We start from the raw sequence: 16398 nt of genomic DNA, 5'->3' as shown, positions 1-16398 counted from the left end.
AACTAACAGGGACAAAGCAGTGATAGCCTAGTGGTTTAGAAACTCGGCCTCTTGATCAAGGGGTACGAGGTTCAAGTTCCAGGCACGTACCTCTAATTTTTCAAAGTTATGTGCGTATTACAAATTAATTATCACTTGCTTAACGGTGAAGGAAAACATCGTGAGGAAACTTGTATGCCTGATGAAGTTTTCAAAGGTATGTGAATTCTCCCAACACGCATTTGGCCAGCACGTTTGACTATGGCCAAATCCTTCTCACTCTGAAAGGAGACCTGCGCTCAGCAGAGGGACATTGCCATTCCAGCCTCATAACAACAGTGTATAAGGATAGCATACTTTTCCGAGGCGTTCCACCTTAGTCCTCAGGAGTTTGGTGCACCTGTGGCCGACCTCAGGTAGGAATCTAATCCTATCTGGGGTTGATTATAGATATCCATGGCCACTTACCATCAGGTGGACTGCATGCTCGTCTGCTACTCCTATATTATAAAAAAATCAGGTGGACTGCTCAAGCCAAACTCAATCTTATTTTTTTTTTGCAAAAACGCTCACCGCTTCTAACCGCGTAGATTTCACCACCGCTTCGCCCAAAGCCTGTTTCAAACGTATACTCGTGAATTGAGCTGTGAGCACATCAGTACGTAAAGAGCATTTGTACCGGGCGGGTGTTACGTCGCGAAATATATTGTTTATTTAGTTTAATACAAATTATGTAGTGTTGTTGTTGTTTTGTAGTGATTTAGCCATGTTTTACTAGTCAAATTGTGTTATTGTGTTACCAACATGATTTGGGATCTCTTGTTTATTAGTTTTCTTGGTAAGTACACATAATACAATATTTTGATGTGTTTTCCGGTTCGTGTAATAGGTTTGGTGCGAATCCGGGTTTGATGCTTAGGCAATGCTGTTTTGGGTGTTTTTTTGGTAAAACTGTACTTCGAATGACCGATTCGATTCGTATGACCCGTCGAATTTGATGTTGATTTTTTGAGGTCAAAGAAACTTCCCCTGTGAAGGGGGGGTTCAGCTGATTTTGGGTGGAGGGAGGGGGGAGGTCTTAGTAACTTAACCTGTGAAGGGGGGGTTGCGGATACCCCGCCCCGCCCATTTTTTTTTGTTTTTTTTTTTTTTAATTTTGACGTTACCTAAGTACTTCATTAGGAATTAAGACTAAAAAATTAAGGGATGTACATGATATTGAAAGAAACCAACCCCCTCCATCTCACCCCTCATAAATACTCTATAAACTAGTACATGCAGTCCACCTAATGGTAAGTGGCTCCTGACGCAAATTGACATTCGTAATCAACCCCAGATAGGATTAGATTCCTAACTGAGATCGGCCACAGATGCACTGCTACCCTTGAGGACTAAGGTGAAACGTCTTGGTAAAGTATGTCTCCCTTACCAAATTACATAAGTCTACTTTTCAAGATCGTAATTTTAATAAATTACTTAACTAAGAAACTAAAATTATTTTACTTAGGGTTTAAAGGTGGTATAATCCTCTGTGGTTCGATTCCGGAGGCACCATCACACCTATTTCTGTTGTAATAGCAGTATTAAGCGCTGCTGTGTTCTGGTTTGAAGTGTGGTAAGAGAGACGTACTGTTCTGAGGACCCAGCTTGGTCCTCAGGGGTAGCGGCGCAACTTTGGTCGACGTCAGGTAGAAATCTAATCTTAATTGGGGTTGATTGCAGATGTCCGTGGGCGGCAGTGGCTTACCATCAGGTGGATTGCATGTTCGTCTGCTACTCTTATATTATAAAAACATAAATAAAATCTGACTGTTTCCGAAAATCGCCACACACACAGAAAGTTCGTCGTTTATAGTTGAAAATTTCATAGAATACACGTCATAATAACGGTTATAATAATAAACAAATTAATTGTGACTTGCTTCAACGGAGAAGGAAAACAGCGTGAATCTTATATTTACGCTTGAGGATTTTGTAATAACATTATTATTTTCAAAACAAAAATCACGCTATAACAGTTATTGAAACTAAAAAGTAATAATTGTTGCAATCTAGTAACTTTGCGATGAACTTTCTCTAAGGCGCTAGAACAATCTCGCCTCGAATATCGTTAATCCTGAAGATGTTGATAAGGACAATGGTACATAATTATTAACATCGTGTATTATCGTCGGTTTTTGATATTTCTTCAAAATTTTGAATTAAACTGAACGTTATAAGTGGATAGAAATAGTGTTCCAAGATTCCGTTACATAGTTAAATACATACATACATCCCAAGCTAATAAAAGCGTTTTAAAAATAAGTTTCCACGGTGTATGAAGTCTACCTCATACGTGTTCAACTATTTGAACTATGGACCCTTAGGTCTTTGTATAAGTTTGTTCCTGTAGTTCCGGGACCAGAATAGGGCTACGGTATCCCCTGCCTGTCGTAAGAGGCGACTAAAAGGGGCTTCCGGGGTTGCGCACCGCAAGATTGGGAGCTCGAACCCCGGGATGGACGGCGGTATGTGTGGTCGCATACCGTCGTGAACACCAGATGGTGTGGTGAGTTTTAAGCTCACCTCCCCGTGCCGCTCCCACGGCATAGGGTAACTTTTGAAGGTTTCCCCCTCGTTAATAAAAAAAATGGCCTTAGGATAACTTATTTCTTTATAATATAGGAGTAGCAGGCGAGCATGCAGTCCACCTGATGGTAAGTGGCTACTGCCGCCCATGGACATCTGTAATCAACCCCAGATAGGATTAGATATTCCTACCTGAGGTCGGCTACAGATGCGCCGCTACTCCTGAGAACTAAACTGGAACGCCTCAGATAAGTCTGTCTCCCTTACCACACCCTTCAAACCGGAACACAGCAGCGCCTAACACTGCTGTTATTAGATAGAAATAGGTGTGACGGTGGTGCCGCCGGAGTCGAATTACAAAGGGTTCAAATTATTAGGGTTTCGTACCCAAGGGATAAATATGGAAATCTTTTAAAACGCCTCTGCTGTCTATCCGTCTGTCTGTTCTATATCTGGAAGCGTAATACAAAGACAATTGATTTTTTTACAGATTATGTATAACGGTTGTCGCTATAATAACAAATACTAAAGTAATGGAGCTTGAAAATAAATGGAGGTCGCCATAAAAAAAACTCTTTTCGGCGTTTTTGGCTTTAATTATTGAACCACAATAAGAAGAGACTTCAAATTTCCAGTTCAATAACAAATACTGGTTTGTTATTGAACTGGAAATTTTTATAGCCTAGTGGTTAAGAAACTGTGCCTCTCGATCGAGAGGTCCGAGTTTCAAATCCCAGGCACGTCTGTTTTTTTTATTTTAAAAGTTATGTCGGTATTAGAAATTAATTATCACTTGCTTAAACGGTGAAGGAAAACATCGTGAGGAAACCTGCATACCTGAGAGTTTTATAAATAAATAATAGTTAAAAAAAACTAAAAAATACGCTTTTGTAAAAAATTCGACCAAAAAACGAAAAAAAAATAATAGTTTAAATCGTTTCTTAAGGAGTTTACTCCTTAAGAAACGATTTGAGTTATAAGGCCCGGTACGGAAATTTTATGACGAGTAAAATCAAGTGTAACACGAAAAGTTGAGGCGTAACGGAAACCAAAATATGAATCAAGAGTGCTTTTATTAATTTAAAATACAGTAAGTTCAAATCCCATATGAAAGTAGTTATTACAATAAAAATAATTAGCAATATATAAAACATTAAAACGTCATTAACTAATTTGTTTACATTTTTGCATAAATTAAGTTATAGGTTTGATCATTTATAAACACTGTGAAAAATATGAACATTGGCGCCATAATATGATTAACAATCTTTTATGAACGTTTTTAAAGAAGAGTAACATATAAAATCAGTAAGCAATTGAATAAGATATAATATTAGCAAAATAAGTTTTTAACATAAAGAGGCTTTTGTAAGTTACTGATATATTAATTTAACTTATTAAAATGGATGCATTATTGATCAGCACCATCTATCAACGATAAACGGGCAAAATCAAAACAGTATTATTTAATATTTATTACAGAATTATTGCTAATGAATGATGTTCAAAATAAGTTATATAAAATTAGCAATACGTTTTAAATGAATTCTAGAATTATAAAACATTCAGAAACAATCCAAATTACATATAATAACATGTATATTGAGTCTCATATAAATTTCATCCGTAAATTGCAACAAGGATATTTTATAGATGGCAAAGAAATTATAATTATTAAGTTTTAAGTTATAAAACGTTTAACATTGTTTTAAATATAAATAATTATATTATATTAAAATTTACTTTAATATAAACAATTATATTAAGTTACCATTATAATATTTGGAACCAAAATACATAGATTGATAAACTTGCAAACTTACAATTTATAAAACTTGCCACTAGATGGCGCTATTTTATATTATTTTGTAACATACTTTATGTAATACGCATTATTGAAGTAATATAAATAATCCGAATAATTACAGATATATGTTTGTTTCTCTTATCATTTTAGCAGATGCGTTCATTTACCTACCCTTTTTTCTATTCGATATATATCATAATTATCATTCGTAAGGAGTAAACTCCAATCGTGCGTCGTAGCTGACACACACACACTTTTTGTTTTAAAATTTGAATTAAGAATAGTGTAAATAAGATAAAAATATTTTTTATTGTAAAAAAAGCGTTTTTTAAATTTTGACGTTACCTAAGTACTTCATTAGGAATTAAGACTAAAAAATTAAGGGATGTACATGATATTGAAAGAAACCAACCCCCTCCATCTCACCCCTCATAAATACTCTATAAACTAGTACAAGCAGTCCACCTAATGGTAAGTGGCTCCTGACGCAAATTGACATTCGTAATCAACCCCAGATAGGATTAGATTCCTAACTGAGATCGGCCACAGATGCACCGCTACTCTTGAGGACTAAGGTGAAACGTCTTGGAAAAGTATGTCTCCCTTACCAAATTACATAAATCTACTTTTCAAGATTGTAATTTTGTTAAATAAACTAACAAATATTTTACTTAGGGCTTAAAGGTGGTATAATCCTCTGTGGTTCGATTCCGGAGGCACCACCACACCTATTTCTGTTGTAACAGCAGTATTAAGCGCTGCTGTGTTCTGGTTTGAAGTGTGGTAAGAGAGACGTACTGTTCTGAGGACCCAGCTTAGTCCTCAGGGGTAGCGGCGCATCTTTGGTCGACCTCAGGTAGAAATCTAATCTTAATTGGGGTTGATTGCAGATGTCCATGGGCGGCAGTAGCTTACCATCAGGTGGATTGCATGTTCGTCTGCTACTCTTATATTATAAAAACATAAATAAAATCTGACTGTTTCCGAAAATCGCCACACACACAGAAAGTTCGTCGTTTATAGTTAAAAATTTCATAGAATACACGTCATAATAACGGTTATAATAATAAACAAATTAATTGTGACTTGCTTCAACGGAGAAGGAAAACAGCGTGAATCTTATATTTACGCTTAAGGATTTTGTAATAACATTATTATTTTCAAAACTTCAAATCACGCTATAACAGTTATTGAAACTAAAAAGTAATAATTGTTGCAATCTAGTAACTTTGCGATGAACTTTCTCGAAGGCGCTCGAACAATCTCGCCTCGAATATCGTTAATCCTGAAGATGTTGATAAGGACAATGGTACAATATTATTAAAAACGTGTGTTGTCATCGGTTTTGGATACTTCTTCAAAACTTTTAATAAAACTGAACGTTCAAAGTGGATAGAAATCGAGTTCAAAGATTCTGTTACATAGTTACATACATACCTACATACATACATCCCAGCTAATAAAAGCGTGTTAAAAATAAGTTTCCACGGTGTATGAAGTCTACCTCATACGTGTTCAACCATTTCAACTATGGACCCATAGGCCTTAGTATAAGTTACAATAAAATAATATGACATACTAACAAACATAATACTGAAAATTCGTACCTTCATTGGAATGAAAGTGGCGCCATCTGGCGAAAATTGGTCGTACCAACTTTGAAACCTTCGTGGGCTCATAGACAACAACTTTGCTAAAGATCATCACTTAATCAAATGAATAGGTACGATTCAATTTTTACTAATATCGATTAAAATAATCGAATTCTTGGTCCAAAAGATAAATTCTCCGATTAATCGATCTTAGATCGCCAACCCTAGTTCCCATGGGATTTCCGGGATAAAAACTATCATATGTCCTTTCTCGGGTCTCAAGCTATGTTTGTACAAAGTTTCATTAAAATCGTTTCAGTGGTTTAGGCGTGAAGAAGAGACAACCACACAGACAGACAGACGGAGTTACTTTCGGATTGATAATATTAGCAAGGATTAGGGTTTCGTACCTAAAGGATAAATATGGGAATATTTTAAAACGCCTCTGCTGTCTGTCCGTCTGTCACGGGGTACTATATCTGGATCCATAATACAAAGATTGTAGGTTGCCTAGAAGAGATCGATGATTAGCGATAAAATCGCCTATTGTATTTTTAAAATTATAATTTTCCTTGTGTATATTTCTTTTATGGGTACAATAAAGCATATTATTATTATTATTATTATTGTATTTTTTCAAAGTATGTGTAACGATTGTCGCTATAATAACAAATACTAAAGTGATGGAGCTTGAAAATAAATGGAGGTCGCCATAAAAAAAAACTATTTTCGGCGTTTTTGGCTTTAATTATTGAACCACAATAAGAAGAGACTTCAAATTTTCAGTTAGTGGTTAAGAAACTCGGCCTCTCGATCAAGGGGTCCAAGGTTCAAATCCCAGGCACGCACCTCTGATTTTTCAAAGTTATGTGCGTATTAGAAATTAATTATCGCTTGCTAAGTGGTGAAGGAAAACATCGTGAGGAAACCTGCATACCTGAGAGATTTATAAAAAAAATCTCACAGGTATGTGAAATCTACCAATACGCACTTGGCCAGCGCGGTGGACTATGGCCTAAGCCTCATTATGAGAGGAGGCCCGTGCCCAGCAGTGGGACAGTAATGGGTTGATGATGATGAATAAATACTAAATAATGAAATAATTCGCCAAGTAGGAGTCTAACTCACACATGGAGGCTTCCGTACCTCCATTCATTATTTTTTACTTATTTTTGCACGACTCATGATGCGAAGCATCAGAGAGTGCTTTACGATCGAAAAATTTTTTTCGCTTCATTTTGGCGGCTATTTTTATTATTATAGCCTTGATAGTTCACGGAATCAAAATATTTTGCATACCATTGTCGAGATAATTTAATGGAGATTAAATCCATACTTTTTAAAAATAGGTCAAAAAAATTTCCTGTCCGTCATGTGTGAAACCTGAAAACACTGTAACTTGTGAAAAAATCCATCATTTGAGTTAAATTTTTTTTTTAAAAATTCTAATCGACGATTGTAGGTCACTGAATGCGAATGATTAATTAATTCAGTGTCGTTTAATTGCAATTAATAAAAAACGAAAACTACAAGACTGTATATCTATAGATATTATGTACATTTATTCCACCAGGGGCGCTTGTGGGCGCTTGTGTACCTTCTTCCTACTACAGCTGTTTTTTCGGCAATTAATTTTGAACGACTTAAGTTTTTTTTTTTTTATATTTCATAATTAAATGAGCATTATGAGTCGTGCACTTTTGGATTTTCCAAACTTTTATTAATTTTATTATTTTCAACAATACTTAGTTATATGATACAATAATAGATGGCGTTGGGTGATGATGAATAATACGTAAACAACGTGCAATAAAATTAAAATAAGTATATTAAAATATGCTTTATGGTTCTTATTTATATTCTATTCTTATTAGTTATGCATCCCCTGTAAAAAAATCATGTGTCTATCTATTACGGTTCCGGAGATGTAGCCCTGTGACAGACAGACATACGGACAGACAGCGAAGTCTTAGTAATAGGGTTCCGTTTTTAATATTTGGGTACGGAAGCCTAAAAACAAAATGATTGAAAATGTGGTGGTACAGAACCCTCCATGTTCGTACGACTCGTTGGCCAATAATACTAACAACTATATTTTTTTGTATGTTACTATGATGATGAAGGAAAATATAAACAGATATCTTCTTAAATAAAAAACGCATCCTATTTCTATGTGGTAATAATTATGCGATCAGCGATTTATTAGATGTGATTATTGAAAATCATATTTATTGTTTATTTTTTGCATTTGTTTTCATACAAATCATTGAAGTAAATACATTTGGATTTTTTTATTATCTACCTATAGCGGACCAAGTCTAAGTATGTCTTTAAACTTAATATTCGATATACCTACACTTTAATTTTTTATCTTATATATAAAATTCTCGTGTCACAATGTTAGTTACCGTACTCCTCCGAAACGGCTTTACCGATTTTCACCAAATTTTATATGCATATTCAGTAGGTCTGAGAATCGGCTACTGTCTATTTTTCATACCCCTAACCTAAGTGATAAGGGTTGATCACCCTTAACAAGTTTTTATTTATATGGCAACACAACGTTTGCCGGGTCAGCTAGTTATGTATATAATTCTCCTATATTATAGGACGCTATATTCTTGAGTGTATATCACAATAAAAGAAACTGTAATAGAAAGTGATATTTGAATAAGTATATTTGATAATAATGATATTTATGACAGCATGACTTGACGCCAAAAGTCAATTATGTCTCTCTCCTCGCCTCACCTCACCTTGAAGGTAGAACCCTCTGTGGTTGGACTCCAGCGGCACCACCGCCACACCTATTTCTGTTTATAACAGACAGCAGTGTTAAGCGCTGCTGTTTTCTGATTTGAAGGGTGTGGTAAGGGAGACATACTTTTCTGAGGCGTTCTACCTTAGTCCTCAGGGGTAGCGGCGCATCTCAGGTAGGATCCTATCTAGGATAGGAGGTACGTCCTATCTGGGGTCGATTACAGATGTCCATGAGCGGCAGTAGCCCTTTACCGTCAGGTGGACTGCATACTCGTCGTACTCCTGTATTATAAGAAAAAAAACCTTTCCCTGCCCATCTGTCACCGCATTTCACCACCTTAGGGGATCCTTTCACTGCTTAATTATATCTGCCCCGTTACAATATTATAAATGGTAGGTAAAACTTGTATAGATCAATTAATAATCGACTCGTATATTGGGGAATTCCATCTGTGGTGGGGTTATACGTTCGAGATAGCTGTTTTCTTATCGAGTCCAGTTTTGCTAACGTCATCTTGTTAGCAGATAACAAAACCACAACAAAATTGATAGCCTTAGAATTTTTGATACGCTAATATTTATATTAAATGCTATTGTTAAAACTATTCAAATTAGTTTTATAGTATTACTAGCTGACCCAGTAAACGTTGTGTTGCCATATAAATAAAAAAATGTTAAGGATGAACAACCCTTATTACTTACGGGTTTGAAAAATAGATAGAATATTTGAAACTGCGATGGTAGCGAAGTCTCTCGAATCCAATGTGAAACATTCCAAAATCAACAACTACGTACGAATTAAAAATTAATTAAAAATACCTTTTCCCACGGACTAAATTGTGAATCTAAACCATTCTCAAGTCCCCTTGAACACACACAACAAATTTCATCAAAATCAGTCCAGTTGTTTAGGAGGAGCTCAGTGACATACACACGCACATAAGAAATATATATATAAAGATTTTAGTTAATTATTTTGTGTTATTTTAATAATAAGCGACGATGGTGCGATTTTATCAGTCTTAACATAACGGGGACCCCTTTAGTAACCTCCCGGCCCAATCTCATCTAATCTTACTTTGGGTAGAGAGAAGATTTCGGCAAATATCACATATTTTTTTAACAAGAAACAAAGTAAAATTACCATCATATAGTTAAAAATGTTAGTTATATAACGCATGTTTCTTGATTAATATGTGACCGAATCTTATACAATAACAGTCTTTCCCATTAGATATATCTTATATATAAAATTCTCGTGTCACGATGTAAGTTACCGTACTCCTCCGAAACGGCTCTACCGATTTTCACTAAATTTTATATGCATATTCAGTAGGTCTGAGAGTCGGCTACTATCTATTTTTCATACCCTTAAGTGATACGAGTTGTTCACCCTTAACATTTTTTTATTTATATGGCAACACGTTTCCCGGGTCAGCTAGTAATTAAATAAGAACATTAAGTTACTTTTTCTTTTTAGAATCAACCCAACGCGTTTACACTTGAAATAGTTTTTTTGAAAAATCTTACATGAGATTAGGGAAAGAGTTGGAGGAGGGAGGGATGGTCCAAATCTTACGACATGTCACTAGGGGCGGAGTAAATGTCCCCCTTGGGTTCCAAATAATACGATCACTCATCGTCACAACTATTTTTTTCACAGGATCTTAGTGTTTTAAGTTTCGTGATATCCATTTATAAGTCTCCATATGCAGGGTGAATTTTCAAATAGGCCTTCAGGACCAACCGAAACTATAAGGATTAGCAAACTTCCTAGAATTTTTTCCTTATAAGCAAAACTATCTGATAGTGGAATGATATAGAGAGTGTATGAGTATCAAAATGAACTCATTCGAATCCCGGCTAGGGAAAAATATATTAAAAAAAAACTAATGATTCAGTTTTAGTTTTTCTGCAAACCGGCCTTTTCCTTTCAGCATTTTTCGCTAATCCTTATAGTTTCGGAGTGTCCCCTGAAGGCCTATTTGAAAAATTCACCCTGTATACTTATTATAGAACGTTACGTTTACATACACATATAATAAATATCGCTAACACTTATGACCATAATGTATTTAATTTCCAAGAATTTGTACGATACCAAATTTTTAGAGGACGTCAAACCAGTTAAGCTCGTTCAAATCATTATATTTTATATACAAAATTTGAATATGTGGTTGAAATATTTGTGATTCGTCGCGGCTTCACCACAAACATCTTTTTGCAATAAAGCAAACGTGTATACAGTCTACCTGCGTAAGAGGCCACTGCCGGCCATCTATATTTAAACTCAGATAGGATTAAAGTACTTGAGGTCGGCCAGACGCGCTCCTGCTCCGTTTTTTTTTGCTAAGTACCTTCAATAAATATAGTTCAAAAAGCTAAAAAACACGCTTTTATGATAAAATCAACTAAAAAGTAGAAAATAATTTTCAATCTTGAAATCAATTTTGGAGTGCTCCATTTATCAATTTTCCAAAAGCAAAATTTTGAATTAAACTGAAAGTTCAAAGTGGATAGAAATCGGGTTCAAAGATTCCGTTACTGTTACGTACATACCTACATACATACAACCCAAGTTAATAAAAGCGTGTTAAAAAGTACCCGATGCCGTGGGAGCGACATAGGGTTATGTAGGACTCTTATAGCACTAAAACCCCAGGTGGCCGTCCTCGGCATTGCGTAAAGGATTCCGCGATCTCCAAAGTAACGCAACCGGAATCCTCTTAGCGCGTTGTCGTGCCGCGCATGGACATCTGTAATCACCCCCAGATAGGATTATATATTCCTATCTGAGGTCGGCCACAGATGCGCCGCTACCCCTGAGGAATAAGCCTAAGCCTCGGAAAACTACGTCTCCCTTACCACACTCTTCAAATCAGAACATAGCAGCATTTAACACTGCTGTTATAACAGAAATAGGTGTGTCGGTGGTGCCGCTAGAGTCAAACCACAAAGCATACCTTCAAATATACGAAATTGTACAGCAGTTACCATCAGTGGACTGCTGGTTTAATATTACAATATTAAAAAAAAAATTAACAAAAAAAAATACAACCGACTTCTATGTCACTACAAAGTAAAGTTATAGCAGTGATAGCCTAGTGGTTAAGAAACGCGGCCTCTCGATCGAGGGGTCCGAGGTTCAAATCCCAGGCACGCACCTCTGATTTTCAAATTTATGTGCGTATTAGAAATTAATTATCACTTGCTTAAACGGTGAAGGAAAACATCGTGAGGAAACCTGCATACCTGAGAGATTTATAAAAAATCTTAAAGGTATGTGAAGTCTACCAATACGCACTTGGCCAGCGCGGTGGACTATGGCCTAATCCTTCTCATTCTGAGAGGAGACCTGTGCCCAGCAGTGGGACAGTAATGGGTTGATGATGATGATGATGATGATGACAAAGTAAAGTTTAGTACATAGTTCTGAAGTCGGCGCTCAATATATTTCGTTGGATAACGTCGTAAACAGCTTTTCCAATATTGTTTATATTAATATGATATATAGATAAATATACTTAATGAAAAAAACTAACAAACGCACTAGTCGTCACTACGATTTTTGAAACTTCTCGATTTCTCTAGTATGCCATCATCAGACCCTGATTTCCTTATAATGGGATTACCTTGGAAATATCTTCTTTCCGAAAAATAATAATACTTTAAAAACTAAAAACCACGCTAAAATCGCACAAGGAAAATCGTTAATCCTAATTCCTGACGATCCTGATGAGGAGAATGGGATAAAATTATTAAAATCGTGTATTGTCATCGGTTCTTCATAAGTGTTCAATATTTAAAATTAATCGGACCGTTCAAAGTGGATGTAAATCGATTTCAAAGATTCCGTTACATACATATGTACAGATGAAGCCAATAAAAGCGTGGTAAAATAATCATCAATCGGTTCATAAACGACAAAGTTATCCGCGAACAATAATAAAAAAATATTAAAATCGTGTATTGTCATCGGTTTTTTGATATTTTTTTCAAAATTTTGAGTTAAACTGAACGTTCAAAGTGGATAGAAATCGGGCTCAAAGATTCCGTTACTGTTACGTACATACATACATACAAACGTACAACCCAAGCTAATAAAAGCGTGTTAAAAAACATATACGAGTGTATATGGTCGAATTGAGAAACCTCCTTTTTTAAAGTCGGTTAAAACAATAATAAGAATAGGTCAAATCGATGCTTTAAGCGAAATATTTTTTTATCAAAATAAAGGTGTTTCCTAGAATTCTACAATTATTGCCTGTTTATTAACTGTAAAGTAATTGTTTATATTATTATATATGACCGCGGGGATTTCCTTAAGTACGTTAAAGTATTTTAAAACGCACTATGTGGTAAATTTGAATAGACTAATAAGTCCCGAGCCGAAGTTTTGGTTTCGTCCAATCAGCCTAACCCAGCTACACTCACAGCCCCACACTAGGATTCCCTGTATCGTGGGTGCTCTGGACACTCAGAGACAAATACACAACCACGCAGACCTAGAAACAGAAATCTAAATTCATCATTTAGATGTCTGTCTGGCCGGGGATCGAACCCGGGACCCTCTGCGCGTCAGACCGGTATAGTGACCGCTTCACGACGTGGGTCGTCGCTACATACGAGTACATACAGTAACGTACGTAAGTATGTACATACAGTTGAAGGTAAAACCCTCTGTGGTTCTACCCGGCGGCACCACCGTCACCTATTTCTACTAATAACAGCAGTGTTAAGCGCTGCTGTGTTATGATTGTAAGGGAGACATACTTATCCGAAGCGTTTCAACTTACGAGTAGTCCTCAGGAGTAACTGCACATCTGTGGCTGACCTCAGGTATAGTTCTCGCCAATGCTAGTCCGCTCTGAAGTTTTTGCGAACAGGTGTAGTCATACAATTTGCTATGGCGACGCAATTTATTTCTATATTCAAATCAGACTAGCAGTTTTACGCGGACTATACTGATCTAATCCTATCTGGGATTATTTACAGATATTCATGGGCGGCAGTAGCTTACCATCAGGTGGACTGTATGCTCGTCTGCTACTCCTATATTATATAAAAAAATATATGCACAAAACTGCCGTATTAAACATCTCTGCAATGGGGTAAAAATGGGTAAAATTCAAATTCTGTGTTTTTACCCGACTGCCAAGAAAGGGTTATGTTTTTTTGAAATGGTAATTTTGTTTTGTTTTGTTTCAGCCCTAGCACCTACATTAGCAGGAGTTTTAAAAAATGAATTACAAAAGTGCAGGTAACGTTTTCATAATTGATATTTCGAATTTCAATTTTAATTGAAATAACTGTACTTTAAGGTATACTCCGCGCCCAACTGCTAGTCCGCTTTGAAGTTGTTGCTCACAGGTGTAGTCATACAATTTCCTATTGCAACGCGATTCATTTCTATATTCAGAGCGGACTAGCAGTGTTACGCGGACAATAGTATTGTGGTTTGACTCCAGCACCACCGCCACGCCTATTTCTGTTATAACAGCAGTGTTAAGCGCTGCTGTGTTCTGGTTTGAAGTATGGTAAGGGAGACATACTTATCCGAGGTGTTCCAACTTGTCCTCAGGGGCAGAAATGCTGTAGCCACCTTAGATAGGACTTTTATCTGAGGTTGATTACAGATGTCCATGGGCGGCATTAGCCACTTACCATCAGGCGGACTGCATGCTCGTCTGTTACAATGTAGAAAATTACTAAGCACTTAAACAAAAAACGGTTGTTACTGACACAACAAGATTTAAGATGTACAATAATCTTCTTATATATAAAATTCTCGTGTCTCAATGTTAGTTACCGAACTCCTCCATAACGGCTTTACCGATTTTCACCAAATTTTATATGCATATTCAGTAGCTCTGAGAATCGGCTAATATCTATTTTTTATACCCCTAAGTGATAAGGGTTGTTCACCCTTAACATTTTTTTATTTATATGGCAACACAACGTTTGCCGGGTCAGCTAGTAATTATTTATAATTATGTAACTTAATGCAAATGTAATCTTAAGTATGCACACGTATCTATGGATCTTGCATCTCTTCATCTCCATAAGTAATCTAATTAATCAATAAAGGTAGAACCAGTATGGTACCACCATCACACCTATTATAATCTGCGCCAAACTGCTAGTCATAAGAGAATAGGGCAACGGGATCCCCTGCCTGTCATAAGAGGCGACTCAAAGGGGGCTTCCAGGTTAGGAACTTCAATGTTTTGAAACAAGTTACGTAATATCATGGGGTTATGTACTACCTCAGATAAGATTTGACTTCTACCTCAGGTAGCTTACAGATGCATTGCCCCTAAGGACTAAGGAACGTCCCGGATAAATGTGTCTCTTACACCCCTCAAACCAAAACACACCAGCGCTTAACACTGCTGTTATAACAGAAATAGATGTGACGGTGGTGCCGCCGGAGTTTTACCTTTAATTAAACACCAATTGAACAGGAATATGTAACCTTTTTTAATACTATAATTCAGGGGTTCCCAATCTTTTGTAACCCGCGGCGCAGTTACAAGTTTAATATTCTTCCACGGCGCCCTGTGCCCTGTCCTAGCTAACTATTTGAAGAAGACAGTCGAAAGAAATAGGTAACTACAATAATAGTAGTTACCTTAGGTTGATCGAAACGAAATTTAAAACACCACAATATGAAATTGTACAATACGTTATTATAAAATAATTTAAACGGAAAACAACAAGAAAGACTTGAGGATAACAAAAATAAAATACGATATTTATTCAGTCAAATCAATGTGAAGGGTGAGCTAAGTGATCTCCGCGCAGTTTTTCAAAGCGGGGAATATCACTTGACACTGCTATTCTCATTTCTTGCTCCACATTGATCCGATATTTGTTCTTTATCACAGCTACATCTGAAAACCCAGCTTCACATAGATATGATGTTGCATACGGAATGAAAATTTTTAATGCTTTGGATGTTAAATTTGGATGTTCATTTTGAATCAATAACCAAAACGCCAATATCTGTGGTGTCCAATAATTAGAAGATCGGCTCACGGCGCCCCTCTTTACTTTCTACGGCGCACCAGGGCGCCGCGGCGCACACTTTGGGAACCCCTGCTATAATTCAAATATTATCTAAATATATATAACTCAAAGGTGACTGACTGACATAGTGATCTATCAACGCACAGCCCAAACCACTGGACGGATCGGGCTGAAATTTGGCATGCAGATAGATGTTATGACGTAGGCATCCGCTAAGAAAGAATTTTGATCAATTCTACCCCCAAGGGGATAAAATAGGGGATGAAAATATTACTTCGTAACGCGAGCGAAGCCGCGGGCAAATGCTCGTAAACTATAAAATATTGTTTATAAACTAAACATACTATACGATACGACAAAGATATAGAGAATATAGGTCATAGTTCATTTGATAAACTTATCCTTAATGATTAATATTCATTCTTTGATACGAGTTATTAACCAGACAAAATAAGATTTGAAAAATAAAATAATAAAGTTTTAAACTACTTAGTTGATAACGAAAATCCCAGTGCTTAAAATTATAGATTGACGACCCGCGTGGCGGAGCGGTCACCATACCGGTCTGACGCGTAAAGGGCCCGGGTTCGATCCCCGGTCAGACAGATATCTAAATGATGGATTTAGATTTCTGTTTCTGGGTCTGGGTGTTTGTGTATTTGT

General features: G+C 36.4%; 1 protein-coding gene across 1 annotated transcript in view; it reads left to right on the top strand.

Annotated features, from left to right (window-relative positions):
* Positions 1-646: 646 nt before the first annotated feature.
* The window catches only part of LOC140751388 (modular serine protease), a 42574-nt gene continuing 26822 nt past the window's right edge, over positions 647-16398 (top strand). Inside the window, exons 1-2 of the mRNA XM_073085293.1 lie at positions 647-817; positions 13915-13966. Of these exons, the coding sequence (XP_072941394.1) occupies positions 784-817; positions 13915-13966 (86 nt within the window). The 5' untranslated portion in view covers positions 647-783. The remainder of the gene's footprint in view (positions 818-13914; positions 13967-16398) is intronic.

Source organism: Epargyreus clarus, unplaced genomic scaffold (assembly GCF_041222505.1).
Source record: "Epargyreus clarus isolate Ecla_fem2 unplaced genomic scaffold, WU_Ecla_fem_2.2 ptg000022l, whole genome shotgun sequence".
Classification (NCBI taxonomy): Eukaryota; Metazoa; Arthropoda; class Insecta; order Lepidoptera; family Hesperiidae; genus Epargyreus; species Epargyreus clarus.
The sequence above is the reverse complement of the archived record's forward strand: the minus strand, read 5'-3'. Positions and strand labels throughout refer to the sequence as shown.